Source organism: Anthonomus grandis, chromosome 3 (assembly GCF_022605725.1).
Source record: "Anthonomus grandis grandis chromosome 3, icAntGran1.3, whole genome shotgun sequence".
In the NCBI taxonomy this organism is placed as follows: Eukaryota; Metazoa; Arthropoda; class Insecta; order Coleoptera; family Curculionidae; genus Anthonomus; species Anthonomus grandis.
The window spans coordinates 2,186,915-2,213,227 of NC_065548.1; the positions used below are offsets into that span (position 1 = coordinate 2,186,915).

At 28.9% G+C, this 26,313-nt stretch overlaps 1 protein-coding gene across 7 annotated transcripts in view; it reads left to right on the forward strand.

Moving 5' to 3' along the window:
* LOC126733736 (hemicentin-1) overlaps positions 1 to 26,313 on the forward strand; it is a 613,913-nt gene that overhangs the window by 465,909 nt on the left and 121,691 nt on the right. For all 7 annotated transcript variants that reach the window (XR_007659843.1, XR_007659842.1, XM_050437122.1 and 4 more), the window contains one exon: positions 1,980 to 2,186. Coding sequence is in view for 5 of the 7 variants with exons in the window: in XM_050437122.1 (XP_050293079.1) it covers positions 1,980 to 2,186 (207 nt within the window). In the remaining 2 variants the exon portion in view is untranslated. The remainder of the gene's footprint in view (positions 1 to 1,979; positions 2,187 to 26,313) is intronic.

Here is a 26,313-nt window from a genome sequence, read left to right on the forward strand (position 1 = left end):
TTCAAATTTCAGTCTTGCCTAGTTTTTGAGTTATGGACATGTTTAGACATTTTTATTAAAAAAAATAATTTTTCCAAAAATAATTTTTTTCTCAAAATACTGTATATATTTTAAAAAACCCTGAAATAGGTGCCTATTGGAATTAATTGAGGAACTTGCATACGAATTTTCAAATTTCAGTCTTGCCTAGTTTTTGAGTTATGGGCATGTTTAGACATTTTTATTAAAAAAAAATAAATTTTTCCAAAAATAATTTTTTTTCTCAATAAACTGTTTATATTTTAAAAAACCCTGAAATAGATGTCTAATGGAATTACTTGAGGAACTTGTATACGAATTTTCAAATTTCAGTATTGCCTAGTTCTTCAGTTATGGGCATGTTTAGACATTTTTATAAAAAAAAATCAATTTTTCCAAAAATATTTTTTTTTCTCAATAAACTGTATAGGTTTTAAAAAACCCTGAAATAGGTGTCTAATGGAATTAATTGAGGAACTCGTATACGAATTTTCAAATTTCAGTCTTGCCTAGTTTTTGAGTTATGGGCATGTTTAGACATTTTTATAAAAAAAAATCAATTTTTCCAAAAATAATTTTTTTCTCAATAAACTGTATATGTTTTATAAAACCCTGAAATAGGTGTCTAATGGAATTAATTGAAGAACTTGTGTACGAATTTTCAAATTTCAGTCTTGCCTAGTTTTTGAGTTATGGGCATGTTTAGACATTTTTATAAAAAAAAAATCAATTTTTCCAAAAATAATTTTTTTTCTCAATAAACTGTATATGTTTTATAAAACCCTGAAATAGGTGTCTAATGGAATTAATTGAGGAACTCGTATACGAATTTTTCAAATTTCAGTCTTGCCTAGTTTTTGAGTTATGGACATGTTAAGACATTTTTATAAAAAAAAATCAATTTTTCCAAAAATAATTTTTTTTCTCAATAAACTGTATATGTTTTAAAAAACCCTGAAATAGGTGTCTAATGGAATTAATTGAGGAACTCGTATACGAATTTTCAAATTTCAGTCTTGCCTAGTTTTTGAGTTATGGACATATTTAGACATTTTTATAAAAAAAAAATAATTTTTTCAAAAATAATTTTTTTTCTCAAAAAACTGTATATATTTTAAAAAACCCTGAAATAGGTGTCTAATGGAATTAATTGAGGAACTCGTATACGAATTTTCAAATTTCAGTCTTGCCTAGTTTTTGAGTTATGGACATGTTTAGACATTTTTATAAAAAAAAAATAATTTTTCCAAAAATAATTTTTTTTCTCAAAAAACTGTATATATTTTAAAAAACCCTGAAATAGGTGTCTAATGGAATTAATTGAGGAACTCGTATACGAATTTTCAAATTTCAGTCTTGCCTAGTTTTTGAGTTATGGACATTTTTATAAAAAAAAATTTTTCATCTATATAAATAAAAGTATTGAGCTCTTCGTACAGCAAAGCACCCTTGTAATTAATATCCATTAAAGTTGCACCTGAATAGTGTATTTTAAAATTTCATAAACATTGATCGTGTCTTACCCCCTTACTCCCTTACCCCATTTTACGGTTAAAAAATTATCTTTTTTACAGGAAACTGCTTTGTTCAATGTAGGCGCTTTGTTTATGCCTCGGTTCGCTCGCCTCTAATTACCCACTTTTATCAGCCGTCGTCCTTTTCTTTCTTTACGGCCTTTTGTAGTGGATGAAAAACCCGCGAAAGAAATCTAAGCAAAATAGAGAAAATTAAATTAATTATACACTAATGCAGTTATCTAAGAATAGTGTTGTGTAGGGTAGTGCTGCCATGCCGTTATTACTTTATTTTACCCTTGAGAACCTACTAATACTCTATGGCAGTGTAGTCTAGAGGTAGAAAAAACATAATTAAGTTCGTCCCATTATCTTTCCAGTATTATTTACTCAATTCTACGTGTTCCTAGTTAGTCATTAATTGAGTGGAGTTCGTTTTTTTCTTAGGTAGTCCCAGTCCAACCGTATCCTGGTTCGTGAACGATCGTCTCACGGAGGGACACGTCGAGGTGATTTCCAAGAACAACGTGATCGTCAACCGCTTGGAAATCCGTCAATTGACCAGGGATAAATTGAACTCGACTTTCAAGTGTCAAGCGAGCAACACCAAGTTAATGATGCCCTCCCAGAAAACCGTCCGATTGGAATTGTTACGTGAGTTGTTTAAATATCGAATGTTTGTTTGGTTGTACAAAAGTGCGTATGATAAGCGAAAACTTTATTAGAAAATTCACAATTTTTATTACACCTCAAAATCAAATTACGCACGACATTTTATACAATGGTCTAGTCGATAATTTAAAAATGGTTGCTACGCACTATCTCTTTGACACGAAAACTCGAGTTACAAAAGTCGTTTATGACAGTTGACAGTTCATCATCTGACAAACCGCTACAGCGTTGTCTATTTCTGATCCCTCTGAGACAGTTGCTAAATGAAAACAACCAAATTGATTCATTAATTAATTGGAACTCCAGTAAATCAGTAAAATCAGTTTCATTGGAATGTAGTATTTTATTTTTCAGTTGCAATCAGCTGCTAAACATGTATTGATTTATTTATGTTTATCCAGTTACGTATGAAAAGACTTATTTTTAAACTGCGTCCAGGATATGGGTCTCAGAACTCTTCAAACGAAAATTTCTGAGCCACAAAAGATACAAAACCGTGATATCAATAAATTTTTAATTTTCTTTAATTCCCTGGAATTAATTTAAAATGAAATTACTCAGAAAGTACTCATGTTAAATGGATAAAATAAAAAATTAATTGTAAAGAAAGCAAATGTCTAGGATTTTTCTTATTGGCTCAGAAAGTTTCAAATAAAAACTTCTGAGCCAGAAGAGATAAAAGACCATCATATGCATAAATTTTTAGTTGTCTTTAATTGCCTGGTCTTAATTTAAAATTAAATTACTTAGAAAGTGCTCGTGTTAAATGGATAAAATAAAAACTAAATTGTAAAGAAGGAAAACAACTAAAACTATTCTTAATTGCTCAGAAAGCTTTAAATGAAAATTTCTGAGCCACGAGAGATACAAAACCTTGATATCAATAATTTTTTAATTCTCTTTAAATGCCTGGACTTAATTTAAAATTAAATTACTCAGAAAGTGCTCATGTTAAAAGGATGAAATAAAAAATTAATTGTGAAGAAAAAAAACATCTAAAACTTTTCTAAATGGCTTAGAAAATTTAAAATGAAAATTTCTGAGCGACAAGAGATCAAAGACCGTCATATCCGTAAATTTTTAGTTGTCTTCAATTGCCTGGACTTAATTTAAAATTAAATTACTCAGAAAGTGATCATGTTAAATGGATGAAATAAAAAATTAATTGTAAAGAAAGAAAACATCTAAAAATTTTCTTAATGGCTCATAAAGCGTCAAATGAAAATTTCTGAGCCACCAGAGATACAAAACCGTGATATCAATAATTTGTCAATTTTCTTTAATTGCCTAGACTTAATTTAACATTAAATTACTCAGAAAGTGCTCATGTTAAATGGATGATATAAAAAATAAATTATATAGAACGAAAACGTCTAGAAATTTCTTAATGGCTCAGAAAATTTAAAATGAAAATTTCTGAGCCACAAGAGATAAAAAACCGTGATATCAATAATTTGTCAGTTTTCTTTAATTGCCTGGACTTAATTTAACATTAAATTACTCAAAAAGTGCTCGTGTTAAATGGATGAAATAAAAACTAAATTGTAAAGAAGGAAAACATCTAAAAATTTTCTTAATGGCTCAGAAAGTTTTAAATTAAAACTTCTGAGCCACAAAAGGTAAAAGAACGTCATATCCGTAAATTTTTAGTTGTCTTTAATTGCCTGGACTTAATTTAAAATTAAATTACTCAGAAAGTGCTCATGTTAAATGGATGAAATAAAAAATAAATTATATAGAACGAAAACGTCTAGAAATTTCTTAATGGCTCAGAAAATTTAAAATGAACACTTCTGAGCCACAAGAGATAAAAAACCGTGATATCAATAAATTTTTAATTTTCTTTAATTGCCTGGACTTAATTTTAAATTAAATTATTCAGAAAGTGTTCATATTAAATGGATGAAATAAAAAATTAATTGTAAAGAAAGAAAACATCTAAAAATTTTCTTAATGGCTCAGAAAGTTTCAAATTAAAACTTCTGAGCCACAAGAGATAAACGACCGTCATATCAATAAATTGTTACTTGTCTTTAATTGCCTGGACTTAATTTACCATTAAATTACTCAGAAAGTGCTCATGTTAAATGGATGAAATAAAAAATAAATTGTAAAGAATGAAAACATCTAAAAATTTTCTTAATGGCTCAGAAAATTTAAATTGAAAACTTCTGAGCCACAAGAGATAAAAGATCATCGTATCCGTAAATTTTTAGTTGTCTTTAATTGCCTGGACTTAATTTAACATTAAATTACTCAGAAAGTGCTCTTGTAAAATGGATGAAATATAAAAAAAAAAAATTGTAAGGAAAGAAAACATCTAAAACTTTTCTAAATGGCTCAGAAAGTTTCAAATTAAAACTTCTGAGCCACAAAAGGTAAAAGAACGTCATATCCGTAAATTTTTAGTTGTCTTTAATTGCCTGGACTTAATTTAAAATTAAATTACTCAGAAAGTGCTCATGTTAAATGGATGAAATTAAAAATAAATTATAAAGAAAGAAAACATCTAAAACATTTCCTAATTGCTCAGAAAGTTTCAAATTAAAACTTCTGAGCCACAAAAGGTAAAAGACCGTCATATCAATAAATTTTTAGTTGTCTTCAATTGCCTAGACTTAATTTAAAATTAAATCACTCAGAAAGTGCTCTTGTAAAATGGATGAAATAAAAAATTAATTGTAAGGAAAGAAAATATCTAAAAATTTTCTTAATGGCTCAGAAAGTTTCAAATAAAAACTTCTGAGTCACAAGAGTTAAAAGACCGTGATGTCAATAAATTTTTAGTTGTCTTCAATTGCCTGGACTTAATTTAAAATTAAATCACTCAGAAAGTGCTCATGTTAAATGGATGAAATAAAAAATTAATTGTAAAGAATGAAAACATGTAAAACTTTTCTAAATGGCTCAGAAAGTTTCAAATTAAAACTTCTGAGCCACAAAAGGTAAAAGAACGTCATATCCGTAATTTTTAGTTGTCTTTAATTGCCTGGACTTAATTTAAAATTAAATTACTCAGAAAGTGCTCATGTTAAATGGATGAAATTAAAAATAAATTATAAAGAAAGAAAACATCTAAAACATTTCCTAATTGCTCAGAAAGTTTCAAATGAAAACTTCTGAGCCACAAGAAATAAAAAACCGTGATATCAATAAATTTTTAATTTTCTTTAATTGCCTGGACTTAATTTTAAATTAAATTACTCAGAAAGTGCTCATGTTAAATGGATGAAATAAAAATAAATTATATAGAACGAAAACGTCTAAAACTTTTCTTAATGGCTCAGAAAATTTAAAATGAAAACTTCTGAGCCACAAGACATAAAAAACCGTGGTATCAATAAATTTTTAGTTGTCTTTAATTGCCTGGACTTAATTTAAAATTAAATTACTCAGAAAGTTTTCATATTAAATGGATGAAATAAAAAAATAAATTGTAAATGACGAAAACATCTAAAACTTTTCTTAATGGCTCAGAAAGTTTTAAATTAAAACTTCTGAGCCACAAGAGATAAACGACCGTCATATCAATAAATTGTTACTTGTCTTCAATTGCCTGAACTTAATTTACCATTAAATTACTCAGAACGTGCTCATGTTAAATGGATGAAAAAAAAAAATTGTAAAGAAAGAAAACATCTAAAAATTTTCTTAATGGCTCAGAAAGTTTTAAATTAAAACTTCTGAGCCAGAAGAGATAAAAGACCAACATATCCGTAAATTTTTAGTTGTGTTCATTTGCCTGGACTTAATTTAAAATTAAAATACTCAGAAAGTGCTCATGTTAAATGGATGAAATAAAAAATAAATTATATAGAACGAAAACGTCTAGAAATTTCTTAATGGCTCAGAAAATTTAAAATGGAAACTTCTGAGCCACAAGAAATAAAAAACCGTGATATCAATAATTTTTTAATTTTCTTTAATTGCCTGGACTTAATTTAAAATTAAATTACTCAGAAAGTGCTCTTGTAAAATGAATGAAATAAAAAATTAATTGTAAAGAAAGAAAACATTTAAAAATTTTCTTAATGGCTCAGAAAGTTTTAAATTAAAACTTCTGAGCCAGAAGAGATAAAAAACCGTGATATCAATAAATTTTTAATTTTCTTTAATTGCCTGGACTTAATTTTAAATTAAATTACTCAGAAAGTGCTCATGTTAAATGGATGAAATAAAAAATAAATTATAAAGAAAGAAATCATCTAAAAATTTTTTAATGGTTCAGAAAATAATACCTTCTGAGCCACAACAGATAAAAAACCTGGGTATCAATAAATTTTTAATTTTCTTTAATTGCCTGGACTTAAATTACTCAGAAAGTGCTCATGTTAAATGGATGAAATAAAAAATAAATTATAAAGAAAGAAATCATCTAAAAATTTTTTAATGGTTCAGAAAATAATACCTTCTGAGCCACAACAGATAAAAAACCTGGGTATCAATAAATTTTTAATTTTCTTTAATTGCCTGGACTTAATTTAAAATTAAATTGCTCAGAAAGTGCTCATGTTAAATGGATGAAATAAAAAATAAATTATATAGAACGAAAACGTCTAAAAATTTCTTAATGGCTCAGAAAATTTAAAATGAAAACTTCTGAGCCACAAGAGATAAAAAACCGTGGTATCAATACATTTTTAATTTTCTTTAATTGCCTGGACTTAATTTTAAATTAAATTACTCAGATAGTGCTCATGTTAAATGGATGAAATAAAAAAATAAATTGTAAAGGAAGAAATCACCTAAAAAATTTTTTAATGGCTCAGAAAGTTTTAAATTAAAACTTCTGAGCCTCAAGAGATAAAAAACCGTGATATCAATAAATTTTTAATTTTCTTTAATTGCCTGGACTTAATTTTAAATTAAATTACTCAGAAAGTGCTCATGTGAAATGGATGAAATAAAAAAATAAATTGTAAAGGAAGAAATCACCTAAAATTTTTTTAATGGCTCAGAAAATTTCAAATAAAAACTTCTGAGCCACAAGAGATACAAAACCGTCATATCCATAAATTTTTAATTATCTTCAATTGCCTGGACTTAATTTAAAATTAAATCACTCAGAAAGTGCTTATGGTTAATGGATGAAATAAAAAAATAAATTGTAAATGACGAAAACATCTAAAACTTTTTTAATAGCTCAGAAAGTTTCAAATAAAAACTTCTGAGCGACAAGAGATCAAAGACCGTCATATCCGTAAATTTTTAGTTGTCTTCAATTGCCTGGACTTAATTTAAAATTAAATCACTCAGAAAGTGCTCATGTTAAATGGATGAAATAAAAAATTAATTGTAAAGAATGAAAACATGTAAAACTTTTCTAAATGGCTCAGAAAGTTTCAAATTAAAACTTCTGAGCCACAAAAGGTAAAAGAACGTCATATCCGTAATTTTTAGTTGTCTTTAATTGCCTGGACTTAATTTAAAATTAAATTACTCAGAAAGTGCTCATGTTAAATGGATGAAATTAAAAATAAATTATAAAGAAAGAAAACATCTAAAACATTTCCTAATTGCTCAGAAAGTTTCAAATGAAAACTTCTGAGCCACAAGAAATAAAAAACCGTGATATCAATAAATTTTTAATTTTCTTTAATTGCCTGGACTTAATTTTAAATTAAATTACTCAGAAAGTGCTCATGTTAAATGGATGAAATAAAAATAAATTATATAGAACGAAAACGTCTAAAACTTTTCTTAATGGCTCAGAAAATTTAAAATGAAAACTTCTGAGCCACAAGACATAAAAAACCGTGGTATCAATAAATTTTTAGTTGTCTTTAATTGCCTGGACTTAATTTAAAATTAAATTACTCAGAAAGTTTTCATATTAAATGGATGAAATAAAAAAATAAATTGTAAATGACGAAAACATCTAAAACTTTTCTTAATGGCTCAGAAAGTTTTAAATTAAAACTTCTGAGCCACAAGAGATAAACGACCGTCATATCAATAAATTGTTACTTGTCTTCAATTGCCTGAACTTAATTTACCATTAAATTACTCAGAACGTGCTCATGTTAAATGGATGAAAAAAAAAAATTGTAAAGAAAGAAAACATCTAAAAATTTTCTTAATGGCTCAGAAAGTTTTAAATTAAAACTTCTGAGCCAGAAGAGATAAAAGACCAACATATCCGTAAATTTTTAGTTGTGTTCATTTGCCTGGACTTAATTTAAAATTAAAATACTCAGAAAGTGCTCATGTTAAATGGATGAAATAAAAAATAAATTATATAGAACGAAAACGTCTAGAAATTTCTTAATGGCTCAGAAAATTTAAAATGGAAACTTCTGAGCCACAAGAAATAAAAAACCGTGATATCAATAATTTTTTAATTTTCTTTAATTGCCTGGACTTAATTTTAAATTAAATTACTCAGAAAGTGCTCATGTTAAATGGATGAAATAAAAATAAATTATATAGAACGAAAACGTCTAAAACTTTTCTTAATGGCTCAGAAAATTTAAAATGAAAACTTCTGAGCCACAAGACATAAAAAACCGTGGTATCAATAAATTTTTAGTTGTCTTTAATTGCCTGGACTTAACTTAAAATTAAATTACTCAGAAAGTTTTCATATTAAATGGATGAAATAAAAAAATAAATTGTAAATGACGAAAACATCTAAAACTTTTCTTAATGGCTCAGAAAGTTTTAAATTAAAACTTCTGAGCCACAAGAGATAAACGACCGTCATATCAATAAATTGTTACTTGTCTTCAATTGCCTGAACTTAATTTACCATTAAATTACTCAGAACGTGCTCATGTTAAATGGATGAAAAAAAAAAATTGTAAAGAAAGAAAACATCTAAAAATTTTCTTAATGGCTCAGAAAGTTTTAAATTAAAACTTCTGAGCCAGAAGAGATAAAAGACCAACATATCCGTAAATTTTTAGTTGTGTTCATTTGCCTGGACTTAATTTAAAATTAAAATACTCAGAAAGTGCTCATGTTAAATGGATGAAATAAAAAATAAATTATATAGAACGAAAACGTCTAGAAATTTCTTAATGGCTCAGAAAATTTAAAATGGAAACTTCTGAGCCACAAGAAATAAAAAACCGTGATATCAATAATTTTTTAATTTTCTTTAATTGCCTGGACTTAATTTAAAATTAAATTACTCAGAAAGTGCTCTTGTAAAATGAATGAAATAAAAAATTAATTGTAAAGAAAGAAAACATTTAAAAATTTTCTTAATGGCTCAGAAAGTTTTAAATTAAAACTTCTGAGCCAGAAGAGATAAAAAACCGTGATATCAATAAATTTTTAATTTTCTTTAATTGCCTGGACTTAATTTTAAATTAAATTACTCAGAAAGTGCTCATGTTAAATGGATGAAATAAAAAATAAATTATAAAGAAAGAAATCATCTAAAAATTTTTTAATGGTTCAGAAAATAATACCTTCTGAGCCACAACAGATAAAAAACCTGGGTATCAATAAATTTTTAATTTTCTTTAATTGCCTGGACTTAAATTACTCAGAAAGTGCTCATGTTAAATGGATGAAATAAAAAATAAATTATAAAGAAAGAAATCATCTAAAAATTTTTTAATGGTTCAGAAAATAATACCTTCTGAGCCACAACAGATAAAAAACCTGGGTATCAATAAATTTTTAATTTTCTTTAATTGCCTGGACTTAATTTAAAATTAAATTGCTCAGAAAGTGCTCATGTTAAATGGATGAAATAAAAAATAAATTATATAGAACGAAAACGTCTAAAAATTTCTTAATGGCTCAGAAAATTTAAAATGAAAACTTCTGAGCCACAAGAGATAAAAAACCGTGGTATCAATACATTTTTAATTTTCTTTAATTGCCTGGACTTAATTTTAAATTAAATTACTCAGATAGTGCTCATGTTAAATGGATGAAATAAAAAAATAAATTGTAAAGGAAGAAATCACCTAAAAAATTTTTTAATGGCTCAGAAAGTTTTAAATTAAAACTTCTGAGCCTCAAGAGATAAAAAACCGTGATATCAATAAATTTTTAATTTTCTTTAATTGCCTGGACTTAATTTTAAATTAAATTACTCAGAAAGTGCTCATGTGAAATGGATGAAATAAAAAAATAAATTGTAAAGGAAGAAATCACCTAAAATTTTTTTAATGGCTCAGAAAATTTCAAATAAAAACTTCTGAGCCACAAGAGATACAAAACCGTCATATCCATAAATTTTTAATTATCTTCAATTGCCTGGACTTAATTTAAAATTAAATCACTCAGAAAGTGCTTATGGTTAATGGATGAAATAAAAAAATAAATTGTAAATGACGAAAACATCTAAAACTTTTTTAATAGCTCAGAAAGTTTCAAATAAAAACTTCTGAGCGACAAGAGATCAAAGACCGTCATATCCGTAAATTTTTAGTTGTCTTCAATTGCCTGGACTTAATTTAACATTAAATTACTCAGAAAGTGTTCATATTAAATGGATGAAATAAAAAATTAATTGTAAAGAAAGAAAACATCTAAAAATTTTCTTAATGGCTCAGAAAGTTTTAAATTAAAACTTCTGAGCCAGAAGAGATAAAAGACCGTCATATCAATAAATTTTTAATTGTCTTCAATTGCCTGGACTTAATTTAATATTAAATTACTCAGAAAGTGCTCGTGTTAAATGGATGAAATAAAAACTAAATTGTAAAGAAGGAAAACATCTAAAACTTTTCTAAATGGCTCAGAAAGTTTCAAATAAAAACTTCTGAGTCACAAGAGTTAAAAGACCGTGATGTCAATAAATTTTTAGTCGTCTTCAATTGCCTGGACTTAATTTAAAATTAAATCACTCAGAAAGTGCTCATGTTAAATGGATGAAATAAAAAATTAATTGTAAAGAATGAAAACATGTAAAACTTTTCTAAATGGCTCAGAAAGTTTCAAATTAAAACTTCTGAGCCACAAAAGGTAAAAGAACGTCATATCCGTAATTTTTAGTTGTCTTTAATTGCCTGGACTTAATTTAAAATTAAATTACTCAGAAAGTGCTCATGTTAAATGGATGAAATTAAAAATAAATTATAAAGAAAGAAAACATCTAAAACATTTCCTAATTGCTCAGAAAGTTTCAAATGAAAATTTCTGAGCCACAAGAAATAAAAAACCGTGATATCAATAAATTTTTAATTTTCTTTAATTGCCTGGACTTAATTTTAAATTAAATTACTCAGAAAGTGCTCATGTTAAATGGATCAAATAAAAAAAAATAATTATATAGAACGAAAATGTCTAAAACTTTTCTTAATGGCTCAGAAAATTTAAAATGAAAACTTCTGAGCCACAAGACATAAAAAACCGTGGTATCAATAAATTTTTAGTTGTCTTTAATTGCCTGGACTTAATTTAAAATTAAATTACTCAGAAAGTGTTCATATTAAATGGATGAAATAAAAAATTAATTGTAAAGAAAGAAAACGTTTAAAAATTTTCTTAATGGCTCAGAAAGTTTTAAATTAAAACTTCTGAGCTAGAAGAGATAAACGACCGTCATATCAATAAATTTTTAGTTGTCTTCAATTGCCTGGTCTTAATTTTAAATTACTCAGAAAGTGCTCATGTTAACTGGATGAAATAAAAAATTAATTGTAAAGAAAGAAAACATCTAAAAATTTTCTTAATGGCTCAGAAAATTTCAAATAAAAACTTCTGAGCCACAAGAGATACAAAACCGTCATATCCATAAATTTTTAATTATCTTCAATTGCCTGGACTTAATTTAAAATTAAATCACTCAGAAAGTGCTTATGGTTCATGGATGAAATAAAAAAATAAATTGTAAATGACGAAAACATCTAAAACTTTTTTAATAGCTCAGAAAGTTTCAAATAAAAACTTCTGAGCGACAAGAGATCAAAGACCGTCATATCCGTAAATTTTTAGTTGTCTTCAATTGCCTGGACTTAATTTAACATTAAATTACTCAGAAAGTGTTCATATTAAATGGATGAAATAAAAAATTAATTGTAAAGAAAGAAAACATCTAAAAATTTTCTTAATGGCTCAGAAAGTTTTAAATTAAAACTTCTGAGCCAGAAGAGATAAAAGACCGTCATATCAATAAATTTTTAATTGTCTTCAATTGCCTGGACTTAATTTAATATTAAATTACTCAGAAAGTGCTCGTGTTAAATGGATGAAATAAAAACTAAATTGTAAAGAAGGAAAACATCTAAAACTTTTCTAAATGGCTCAGAAAGTTTCAAATAAAAACTTCTGAGTCACAAGAGTTAAAAGACCGTGATGTCAATAAATTTTTAGTCGTCTTCAATTGCCTGGACTTAATTTAAAATTAAATCACTCAGAAAGTGCTCATGTTAAATGGATGAAATAAAAAATTAATTGTAAAGAATGAAAACATGTAAAACTTTTCTAAATGGCTCAGAAAGTTTCAAATTAAAACTTCTGAGCCACAAAAGGTAAAAGAACGTCATATCCGTAATTTTTAGTTGTCTTTAATTGCCTGGACTTAATTTAAAATTAAATTACTCAGAAAGTGCTCATGTTAAATGGATGAAATTAAAAATAAATTATAAAGAAAGAAAACATCTAAAACATTTCCTAATTGCTCAGAAAGTTTCAAATGAAAATTTCTGAGCCACAAGAAATAAAAAACCGTGATATCAATAAATTTTTAATTTTCTTTAATTGCCTGGACTTAATTTTAAATTAAATTACTCAGAAAGTGCTCATGTTAAATGGATCAAATAAAAAAAAATAATTATATAGAACGAAAATGTCTAAAACTTTTCTTAATGGCTCAGAAAATTTAAAATGAAAACTTCTGAGCCACAAGACATAAAAAACCGTGGTATCAATAAATTTTTAGTTGTCTTTAATTGCCTGGACTTAATTTAAAATTAAATTACTCAGAAAGTGTTCATATTAAATGGATGAAATAAAAAATTAATTGTAAAGAAAGAAAACGTTTAAAAATTTTCTTAATGGCTCAGAAAGTTTTAAATTAAAACTTCTGAGCTAGAAGAGATAAACGACCGTCATATCAATAAATTTTTAGTTGTCTTCAATTGCCTGGTCTTAATTTTAAATTACTCAGAAAGTGCTCATGTTAACTGGATGAAATAAAAAATTAATTGTAAAGAAAGAAAACATCTAAAAATTTTCTTAATGGCTCAGAAAATTTCAAATAAAAAGTTTCAAATTAAAACTTCTGAGCCACAAGAGATAAAAGATCGTTATATCCATAAATTTTTAATTTTCTTTAATTGTCTGGACTTACTTTATAATTAAATTATTCAGAAAGTGCTTAATAGCTCAAAAAGTTTCAAACAAAAGCTTCTGAGTCACAAGAGATAAAAGACCGTGATACCAATAAATTTTAAGTTGTCTTCAATTGCCTGGACTTAATTTAACATTAAATTACTCAGAAAGTGCTCTTGTAAAATGGATGAAATAATAAACTAATTGAATATAAAGAAAACATTTTAATATTTTTTTACTGGATCAGAAAATTTTTTACATTTTCCAGAAATCTAAAAAATTTCTTATAATTGTAACCAAAAACCGGGAATAATAAAAGAAACCTGGAAGATGTAAAGAATTACATTAAAATGCTCAGAAAATGCCTTCAAATTGCAGGAAGAAACGTAAAATGTCTTTAAGTGCCTGGAATAAAGTTGAAAAATCACATCAACCTCAGTCTTTATCAACTGATACTGTGACTGATAAAACAGCTGACGTGCCTCGACATTGTTGCTACTTTACTACAACTAATGACACTAGACTGACTAAACAACTATGTTTAAACATATTTAAAAAAAAAATTAAATCACAATTGCTAGCTGAACAAAGAATAGGTTAATTAATATCATATAAAAATTAGGGTAAAAATCTGACAAAAAAAAATTGACCATTATTAGTTGCCATTAGTTGAAAACTATTTTTACCCCTTGTGGACATCGACATTTTGAATTTTTGCTTTTTTTAGGGTCTTAAATATTGGGCGTTACACTCCTTGGTTCTTTAATCCGCTGCCGCTCTCCCGTTCTGGATTAATTTTCTTTATTATTATTATTATTTGTTTCTTCCAAATTATTAAATATTGTTAAGGCTTATTTCGTCTGTACCAACAGATTAACGGTTTTTATAATCGAGAATTAATCCTTTTTGTAAAAATTTTAATTATATTTATAACTGTATTTTGTATATGAGCAAATAAAGCATTTGAATTTGAACTAAAACAACTGGAAAATTGGTTGCTGCTCTATACTTTTGTCATGACAATTTAAGACAATTGACAATTACCAGCCTCACTTTTATAGTAACTAAGTTATTTATTTTAAATTTTCTCGTTAGTTAGTTACGGTCTACCGACTGAAAACTTATAAAAGAAATCATTAAAGAAACAAGAGAAATATCAAAAGTGAATTTGCCTTTTAAAACCCCCGGTCTCGACCGAGTTAAAAGGCAATTTCGCAAAGTTTTCCGGCGGTAATTATATGCAATAAAGAATACATTCGGAATTATAACGGCGTCCGTGGCCGGGAGTGCCGGGGTGCTGATTCATTCTAATTGTAACCGTCTTTATAATGAAGTTTTAAAATTTCCTCCTCGAAAACTACTTCTCTTAAGATAACCAATAAAATAAGAACAAGAGAAAAAAAAGAAGAAGAACGGAACCAATTTCAGCTTCGGAAATTGCAAAACGAGAAAAATGCCGCTTTTACTACTTCCCCGGGATGAATAGATGAATCTTGGAGAGTTAAATTTAGCGTAAAATGCACTTTTTCCGATATACATTTTTGGGATGCCCGGTAAGTTTATTTTATGCTGAGGGGCGGAAGCAACGATGAATAACATCAAATTTAATAACTGCATAAAATGCATATTAACCTACTTTAGATGAATTAAAGATCTAATTTTTGAATAATTTTACAATTTTAATAGAACCTTTTAAATGGCATATTAAGTCTTGATAGATCTTGATAGATTTTGCCTCTCCTAAGACTTATATCCTTGTCGCAGTTTAAAAATAAGAGAAGAATTATAATAAAATTAGTGTTCTCATATGTAATTGGATAGACTGCAATAGAAAAACACAATTTTAGAATGATACCGAGGATATTAAAAAACTGAGACAGGGATATGTCCGAGAAACTGGTCAACAAGCCGAGATTATGCCTCTCCTAAGACTTATATCCTTGACGCAGTTTAAAAATAAGAGAAGAATTATAATAAAATTAGTGTTTTCATATGTAGTTGGATAAATTGCAATAGAAAAACACAATTTTAGAATGATACCGAGGATATTAAAAAACTGAGACAGGGATATGTCCGAGAAACTGGTCAACAAGCCGAGATTATGCCTCTCCTAAGACTTATATCCTTGACGCAGTTTAAAAATAAGAGAAGAATTATAATAAAATTAGTGTTTTCATATGTAGTTGGATAAATTGCAATAGAAAAACACAATTTTAGAATGATACCGAGGATATTAAAAAACTGAGACAGGGATATGTCCGAGAAACCGGTCAACAAGTCGAGATTTTGCTTCTTCTAAGACCTATATCCTTGTCGCAGTTTAAAAATAAGAGAAGAATTATAATAAAATTAGTGTTTTCATATGTAATTGGATTAATTGCAATAGAAAAACACAATTTTAGAATGATACCGAGGATATTAAAAAACTGAGGCAGGGATATGTCCGAGAAACCGGTCAACAAGTCGACATTTTGCCTCTCCTAAGACTTATATCCTTGTCGCAGTTTAAAAATAAGAGAAGAATTATAATAAAATTAGTGTTTTCATATGTAGTTGGATAAATTGCAATAGAAAAACACAATTTTAGAATGATACCGAGGATATTAAAAAACTGAGACAGGGATATGTCCGAGAAACCGGTCAACAAGTCGAGATTTTGCTTCTTCTAAGACCTATATCCTTGTCGCAGTTTAAAAATAAGTGAAGAATTATAATAAAATTAGTGTTTTCATATGTAATTGGATTAATTGCAATAGAAAAACACAATTTTAGAATGATACCGAGGATATTAAAAAACTGAGGCAGGGATATGTCCGAGAAACCGGTCAACAAGTCGACATTTTGCCTCTCCTAAGACTTATATCCTTGTCGCAGTTTAAAAATAAGAGAAGAATTATAATAAAATTAGTGTTTTCATATGTAGTTGGATAAATTGCAATAGAAAAACACAATTTTAGAATGATACCGAGGATATTAAAAAACTGAGACAGGGATATGTCCGAGAAACTGGTCAACAAGCCGAGATTATGCCTCTCCTAAGACTTATATCCTTGACGCAGTTTAAAAATAAGAGAAGAATTATAATAAAATTAGTGTTTTCATATGTAGTTGGATAAATTGCAATAGAAAAACACAATTTTAGAATGATACCGAGGATATTAAAAAACTGAGACAGGGATATGTCCGAGAAACTGGTCAACAAGCCGAGATTTTGCCTCTCCTAAGACTTATATCCTTGACGCAGTTTAAAAATAAGAGATGAATTATAATAAAATTAGTGTTTTCATATGTAGTTGGATAAATTGCAATAGAAAAACACAATTTTAGAATGATACCGAGGATATTAAAAAACTGAGACAGGGATATGTCCGAGAAACTGGTCAACAAGCCGAGATTATGCCTCTCCTAAGACTTATATCCTTGACGCAGTTTAAAAATAAGAGAAGAATTATAATAAAATTAGTGTTTTCATATGTAGTTGGATAAATTGCAATAGAAAAACACAATTTTAGAATGATACCGAGGATATTAAAAAACTGAGACAGGGATATGTCCGAGAAACCGGTCAACAAGTCGAGATTTTGCTTCTTCTAAGACCTATATCCTTGTCGCAGTTTAAAAATAAGTGAAGAATTATAATAAAATTAGTGTTTTCATATGTAATTGGATTAATTGCAATAGAAAAACACAATTTTAGAATGATACCGAGGATATTAAAAAACTGAGGCAGGGATATGTCCGAGAAACCGGTCAACAAGTCGACATTTTGCCTCTCCTAAGACTTATATCCTTGTCGCAGTTTAAAAATAAGAGAAGAATTATAATAAAATTAGTGTTTTCATATGTAGTTGGATAAATTGCAATAGAAAAACACAATTTTAGAATGATACCGAGGATATTAAAAAACTGAGACAGGGATATGTCCGAGAAACCGGTCAACAAGTCGAGATTTTGCTTCTTCTAAGACCTATATCCTTGTCGCAGTTTAAAAATAAGTGAAGAATTATAATAAAATTAGTGTTTTCATATGTAATTGGATTAATTGCAATAGAAAAACACAATTTTAGAATGATACCGAGGATATTAAAAAACTGAGGCAGGGATATGTCCGAGAAACCGGTCAACAAGTCGACATTTTGCCTCTCCTAAGACTTATATCCTTGTCGCAGTTTAAAAATAAGAGAAGAATTATAATAAAATTAGTGTTTTCATATGTAGTTGGATAAATTGCAATAGAAAAACACAATTTTAGAATGATACCGAGGATATTAAAAAACTGAGACAGGGATATGTCCGAGAAACTGGTCAACAAGCCGAGATTATGCCTCTCCTAAGACTTATATCCTTGACGCAGTTTAAAAATAAGAGAAGAATTATAATAAAATTAGTGTTTTCATATGTAGTTGGATAAATTGCAATAGAAAAACACAATTTTAGAATGATACCGAGGATATTAAAAAACTGAGGCAGGGATATGTCCGAGAAACCGGTCAACAAGTCGACATTTTGCCTCTCCTAAGACTTATATCCTTGTCGCAGTTTAAAAATAAGAGAAGAATTATAATAAAATTAGTGTTTTCATATGTAGTTGGATAAATTGCAATAGAAAAACACAATTTTAGAATGATACCGAGGATATTAAAAAACTGAGACAGGGATATGTCCGAGAAACTGGTCAACAAGCCGAGATTATGCCTCTCCTAAGACTTATATCCTTGACGCAGTTTAAAAATAAGAGAAGAATTATAATAAAATTAGTGTTTTCATATGTAGTTGGATAAATTGCAATAGAAAAACACAATTTTAGAATGATACCGAGGATATTAAAAAACTGAGACAGGGATATGTCCGAGAAACCGGTCAACAAGTCGAGATTTTGCTTCTTCTAAGACCTATATCCTTGTCGCAGTTTAAAAATAAGTGAAGAATTATAATAAAATTAGTGTTTTCATATGTAATTGGATTAATTGCAATAGAAAAACACAATTTTAGAATGATACCGAGGATATTAAAAAACTGAGGCAGGGATATGTCCGAGAAACCGGTCAACAAGTCGACATTTTGCCTCTCCTAAGACTTATATCCTTGTCGCAGTTTAAAAATAAGAGAAGAATTATAATAAAATTAGTGTTTTCATATGTAGTTGGATAAATTGCAATAGAAAAACACAATTTTAGAATGATACCGAGGATATTAAAAAACTGAGACAGGGATATGTCCGAGAAACCGGTCAACAAGTCGAGATTTTGCTTCTTCTAAGACCTATATCCTTGTCGCAGTTTAAAAATAAGTGAAGAATTATAATAAAATTAGTGTTTTCATATGTAATTGGATTAATTGCAATAGAAAAACACAATTTTAGAATGATACCGAGGATATTAAAAAACTGAGGCAGGGATATGTCCGAGAAACCGGTCAACAAGTCGACATTTTGCCTCTCCTAAGACTTATATCCTTGTCGCAGTTTAAAAATAAGTGAAGAATTATAATAAAATTAGTGTTTTCATATGTAATTGGATTAATTGCAATAGAAAAACACAATTTTAGAATGATACCGAGGATATTAAAAAACTGAGGCAGGGATATGTCCGAGAAACCGGTCAACAAGTCGACATTTTGCCTCTCCTAAGACTTATATCCTTGTCGCAGTTTAAAAATAAGTGAAGAATTATAATAAAATTAGTGTTTTCATATGTAATTGGATTAATTGCAATAGAAAAACACAATTTTAGAATGATACCGAGGATATTAAAAAACTGAGGCAGGGATATGTCCGAGAAACCGGTCAACAAGTCGACATTTTGCCTCTCCTAAGACTTATATCCTTGTCGCAGTTTAAAAATAAGAGAAGAATTATAATAAAATTAGTGTTTTCATATGTAGTTGGATAAATTGCAATAGAAAAACACAATTTTAGAATGATACCGAGGATATTAAAAAACTGAGACAGGGATATGTCCGAGAAACTGGTCAACAAGCCGAGATTATGCCTCTCCTAAGACTTATATCCTTGACGCAGTTTAAAAATAAGAGAAGAATTATAATAAAATTAGTGTTTTCATATGTAGTTGGATAAATTGCAATAGAAAAACACAATTTTAGAATGATACCGAGGATATTAAAAAACTGAGACAGGGATATGTCCGAGAAACTGGTCAACAAGCCGAGATTTTGCCTCTCCTAAGACTTATATCCTTGACGCAGTTTAAAAATAAGAGATGAATTATAATAAAATTAGTGTTTTCATATGTAGTTGGATAAATTGCAATAGAAAAACACAATTTTAGAATGATACCGAGGATATTAAAAAACTGAGACAGGGATATGTCCGAGAAACCGGTCAACAAGTCGAGATTTTGCTTCTTCTAAGACCTATATCCTTGTCGCAGTTTAAAAATAAGTGAAGAATTATAATAAAATTAGTGTTTTCATATGTAATTGGATTAATTGCAATAGAAAAACACAATTTTAGAATGATACCGAGGATATTAAAAAACTGAGGCAGGGATATGTCCGAGAAACCGGTCAACAAGTCGACATTTTGCCTCTCCTAAGACTTATATCCTTGTCGCAGTTTAAAAATAAGAGAAGAATTATAATAAAATTAGTGTTTTCATATGTAGTTGGATAAATTGCAATAGAAAAACACAATTTTAGAATGATACCGAGGATATTAAAAAACTGAGACAGGGATATGTCCGAGAAACTGGTCAACAAGCCGAGATTATGCCTCTCCTAAGACTTATATCCTTGACGCAGTTTAAAAATAAGAGAAGAATTATAATAAAATTAGTGTTTTCATATGTAGTTGGATAAATTGCAATAGAAAAACACAATTTTAGAATGATACCGAGGATATTAAAAAACTGAGGCAGGGATATGTCCGAGAAACCGGTCAACAAGTCGACATTTTGCCTCTCCTAAGACTTATATCCTTGTCGCAGTTTAAAAATAAGAGAAGAATTATAATAAAATTAGTGTTTTCATATGTAGTTGGATAAATTGCAATAGAAAAACACAATTTTAGAATGATACCGAGGATATTAAAAAACTGAGACAGGGATATGTCCGAGAAACTGGTCAACAAGCCGAGATTATGCCTCTCCTAAGACTTATATCCTTGACGCAGTTTAAAAATAAGAGAAGAATTATAATAAAATTAGTGTTTTCATATGTAGTTGGATAAATTGCAATAGAAAAACACAATTTTAGAATGATACCGAGGATATTAAAAAACTGAGACAGGGATATGTCCGAGAAACCGGTCAACAAGTCGAGATTTTGCTTCTTCTAAGACCTATATCCTTGTCGCAGTTTAAAAATAAGTGAAGAATTATAATAAAATTAGTGTTTTCATATGTAATTGGATTAATTGCAATAGAAAAACACAATTTTAGAATGATACCGAGGATATTAAAAAACTGAGGCAGGGATATGTCCGAGAAACCGGTCAACAAGTCGACATTTTGCCTCTCCTAAGACTTATATCCTTGTCGCAGTTTAAAAATAAGAGAAGAATTATAATAAAATTAGTGTTTTCATATGTAGTTGGATAAATTGCAATAGAAAAACACAATTTTAGAATGATACCGAGGATATTAAAAAACTGAGACAGGGATATGTCCGAGAAACCGGTCAACAAGTCGAGATTTTGCTTCTTCTAAGACCTATATCCTTGTCGCAGTTTAAAAATAAGTGAAGAATTATAATAAAATTAGTGTTTTCATATGTAATTGGATTAATTGCAATAGAAAAACACAATTTTAGAATGATACCGAGGATATTAAAAAACTGAGGCAGGGATATGTCCGAGAAACCGGTCAACAAGTCGACATTTTGCCTCTCCTAAGACTTATATCCTTGTCGCAGTTTAAAAATAAGAGAAGAATTATAATAAAATTAGTGTTTTCATATGTAGTTGGATAAATTGCAATAGAAAAACACAATTTTAGAATGATACCGAGGATATTAAAAAACTGAGACAGGGATATGTCCGAGAAACTGGTCAACAAGCCGAGATTATGCCTCTCCTAAGACTTATATCCTTGACGCAGTTTAAAAATAAGAGAAGAATTATAATAAAATTAGTGTTTTCATATGTAGTTGGATAAATTGCAATAGAAAAACACAATTTTAGAATGATACCGAGGATATTAAAAAACTGAGACAGGGATATGTCCGAGAAACTGGTCAACAAGCCGAGATTTTGCCTCTCCTAAGACTTATATCCTTGACGCAGTTTAAAAATAAGAGATGAATTATAATAAAATTAGTGTTTTCATATGTAGTTGGATAAATTGCAATAGAAAAACACAATTTTAGAATGATACCGAGGATATTAAAAAACTGAGACAGGGATATGTCCGAGAAACTGGTCAACAAGCCGAGATTATGCCTCTCCTAAGACTTATATCCTTGACGCAGTTTAAAAATAAGAGAAGAATTATAATAAAATTAGTGTTTTCATATGTAGTTGGATAAATTGCAATAGAAAAACACAATTTTAGAATGATACCGAGGATATTAAAAAACTGAGACAGGGATATGTCCGAGAAACCGGTCAACAAGTCGAGATTTTGCTTCTTCTAAGACCTATATCCTTGTCGCAGTTTAAAAATAAGAGAAGAATTATAATAAAATTAGTGTTTTCATATGTAATTGGATTAATTGCAATAGAAAAACACAATTTTAGAATGATACCGAGGATATTAAAAAACTGAGACAGGGATATGTCCGAGAAACCGGTCAACAAGTCGAGATCTTGCTTCTCCTAAGACTTATATCCTTGACGCAGTTTAAAAATAATAGAAGAATTATAATAAAATTAGTGTTTTCATATGTAATTGGATAGACCGCATTAGAAAAACACAATTTTAGAATGATACCGAGGATATTAAAAAACTGAGACAGTGATATGTCCGAGAAACCGGTCAACAAGTCGAGATTTTGCTTCTCCTAAGACTTATATCCTTCACGCAGTTTAAAAATAATAGAAGAATTATAATAAAATTAGTGTTTTCATATGTAATTGGATCAATTGCAATAGAAAACCACAATTTTAGAATGATACCGAGGATATTAAAAAACTGAGACAGTGATATGTCCGAGAAACCGGTCAACAAGTCGAGATTTTGCTTCTCCTAAGACTTATATCCTTCACGCAGTTTAAAAATAATAGAAGAATTATAATAAAATTAGTGTTTTCATATGTAATTGGATTAATTGCAATAGAAAACCACAATTTTAGAATGATACCGAGGATATTAAAAAACTGAGACAGGGATATGTCCGAGAAACTGGTCAACAAGCCGAGATTTTGCTTCTCCTAAGACTTATATCCTTGACGCAGTTTAAAAATAATAGAAGAATTATAATAAAATTAGTGTTTTCATATGTAATTGGATTAATTGCAATAGAAAACCACAATTTTAGAATGATACCGAGGATATTAAAAAACTGAGACAGTGATATGTCTGAGAAACCGGTCAACAAGTCGAGATTTTGCTTCTTCTAAGACCTATATCCTTGTCGCAGTTTAAAAATAAGAGAAGAATTATAATAAAATTAGTGTTTTCATATGTAATTGGATAGACCGCATTAGAAAAACACAATTTTAGAATGATACCGAGGATATTAAAAAACTGAGACAGTGATATGTCCGAGAAACCGGTCAACAAGTCGAGATTTTGCTTCTTCTAAGACCTATATCCTTGTCGCAGTTTAAAAATAATAGAAGAATTATAATAAAATTAGTGTTTTCATATGTAATTAGATTAATTGCAATAGAAAAACACAATTTTAGAATGATACCGAGGATATTAAAAAACTGAGACAGCGATATGTCCGAGAAACCGGTCAACAAGTCGAGATTTTGCCTCTCCTAAGACTTATATCCTTGACGCAGTTTAAAAATAATAGAAGAATTATAATAAAATTAGTGTTTTCATATGTAATTAGATTAATTGCAATAGAAAAACACAATTTTAGAATGATACCGAGGATATTAAAAAACTGAGACAGTGATATGTCCGAGAAACCGGTCAACAAGTCGAGATTTTGCCTCTCCTAAGACTTATATCCTTGACGCAGTTTAAAAATAATAGAAGAATTATAATAAAATTAGTGTTTTCATATGTAATTAGATTAATTGCAATAGAAAAACACAATTTTAGAATGATACCGAGGATATTAAAAAACTGAGACAGGGATATGTCCGAGAAACCGGTCAACATGCCGAGATTTTGCTTCTCCTAAGACTTATATCCTTGACGCAGTTTAAAAATAATAGAAGAATTATAATAAAATTAGTGTTTTCATATGTAATTAGATTAATTGCAATAGAAAAACACAATTTTAGAATGATACCGAGGATATTAAAAAACTGAGACAGCGATATGTCCGAGAATCCGGTCAACAAGTCGAGATTTTGCCTCTCCTAAGACTTATATCCTTGACGCAGTTTAAAAATAATAGAAGAATTATAATAAAATTAGTGTTTTCATATGTAATTGGATTAATTGCAATAGAAAAACACAATTTTAGAATGATACCGAGGATATTAAAAAACTGAGACAGGGATATGTCCGAGAAACTGGTCAACAAGCCGAGATTTTGCTTCTCCTAAGACTTATATCCTTGACGCAGTTTAAAAATAAGAGAAGAATTATAATAAAATTAGTGTTTTCATATGTAGTTGGATTAATTGCAATAGAAAAACACAATTTTAGAATGATACCGAGGATATTAAAAAACTGAGACAGTGATATGTCCGAGAAACCGGTCAATAAGTCGAGATTTTGCCTCATCTAAGACTTATATCCTTGTCGCAGTTTAAAAATAAGAGAAGAATTATAATAAAATTAGTGTTTTCACATGTAATTGGATAGACTGCAATAAAAAAACACAATTTTAGAGTGATACCGAGGATATTAAAAGACTGAGACCGCGATATGTCCGAGAAACCGGTCAACAAGTCGAGATTTTGCCTCTCCTAAGACTTATATCCTTGACGCAGTTTAAAAATAAGAGAAGAATTATAATAAAATTAGTGTTTTCATATGTAGTTGGATAAATTGCAATAGAAAAACACAATTTTAGAATGTAACCGAGGATATTAAAAAACTGAGACAGGGATATGTCCGAGATACCGGTCAACAAGCCGAGATTTTGCCTCTCCTAAGACTTATATCCTTGACGCAGCTTAAAAATAAGAGAAGAATTATAATAAAATTAGTGTTTTCATATGTAATTGGATGAACTGCAATAGAAAAACACAATTTTAGAATGATACCGAGGATATTAAAAAACTGAGACAGGGATATGTCCGAGAAACTGGTCAACAAGCCGAGATTTTGCCTCTCCTAGGACTTATATCCTTGACGCAGTTTAAAAATAAGAGAAGAATTATAATAAAATTAGTGTTTTCATATGTAATTGGATGAACTGCAATAGAAAAACACAATTTTAGAATGATACCGAGGATATTAAAAAACTGAGACAGGGATATGTCCGAGATACCGGTCAACAAGCCGAGATTTTGCCTCTCCTAAGACTTATATCCTTGACGCAGTTTAAAAATAAGAGAAGAATTATAATAAAATTAGTGTTTTCACATGTAATTGGATAGACTGCAATAAAAAAACACAATTTTAGAGTGATACCGAGGATATTAAAAGACTGAGACCGCGATATGTCCGAGAAACCGGTCAACAAGTCGAGATTTTGCCTCTCCTAAGACTTATATCCTTGACGCAGTTTAAAAATAAGAGAAGAATTATAATAAAATTAGTGTTTTCATATGTAGTTGGATAAATTGCAATAGAAAAACACAATTTTAGAATGTAACCGAGGATATTAAAAAACTGAGACAGGGATATGTCCGAGATACCGGTCAACAAGCCGAGATTTTGCTCTCCTAAGACTTATATCCTTGTCGCAGTTTAAAAATAAGAGAAGAATTATAATAAAATTAGTGTTTTCATATGTAATTGGATGAACTGCAATAGAAAAACACAATTTTAGAATGATACCGAGGATATTAAAAAACTGAGACAGGGATATGTCCGAGATACCGGTCAACAAGCCGAGATTTTGCCTCTCCTAAGACTTATATCCTTGACGCAGCTTAAAAATAAGAGAAGAATTATAATAAAATTAGTGTTTTCATATGTAATTGGATAGACTGCAATAGAAAAACACAATTTTAGAATGATACCGAGGATATTAAAAAACTGAGACAGGGATATGTCCGAGAAACTGGTCAACAAGCCGAGATTTTGCCTCTCCTAAGACTTATATCCTTGACGCAGCTTAAAAATAAGAGAAGAATTATAATAAAATTAGTGTTTTCATATGTAATTGGATGAACTGCGATAGAAAAACACAATTTTAGAATGATACCGAGGATATTAAAAAACTGAGACAGGGATATGTCCGAGAAACTGGTCAACAAGCCGAGATTTTGCCTCTCCTAAGACTTATATCCTTGACGCAGCTTAAAAATAAGAGAAGAATTATAATAAAATTAGTGTTTTCATATGTAATTGGATGAACTGCGATAGAAAAACACAATTTTAGAATGATACCGAGGATATTAAAAAACTGAGACAGGGATATGTCTGAGAAACCGGTCAACAAGTCGACATTTTGCCTCTCCTAAGACTTATATCCTTGACGCAGTTTAAAAATAAGAGAAGAATTATAATAAAATTAGTGTTTTCATATGTAATTGGATTAATTGCAATAGAAAAACACAATTTTAGAATGATACCGAGGATATTAAAAAACTGAGACAGGGATATGTCCGAGAAACTGGTCAACAAGTCGACATTTTGCCTCTCATAAGACTTATATCCTTGACGCAGTTTAAAAATAA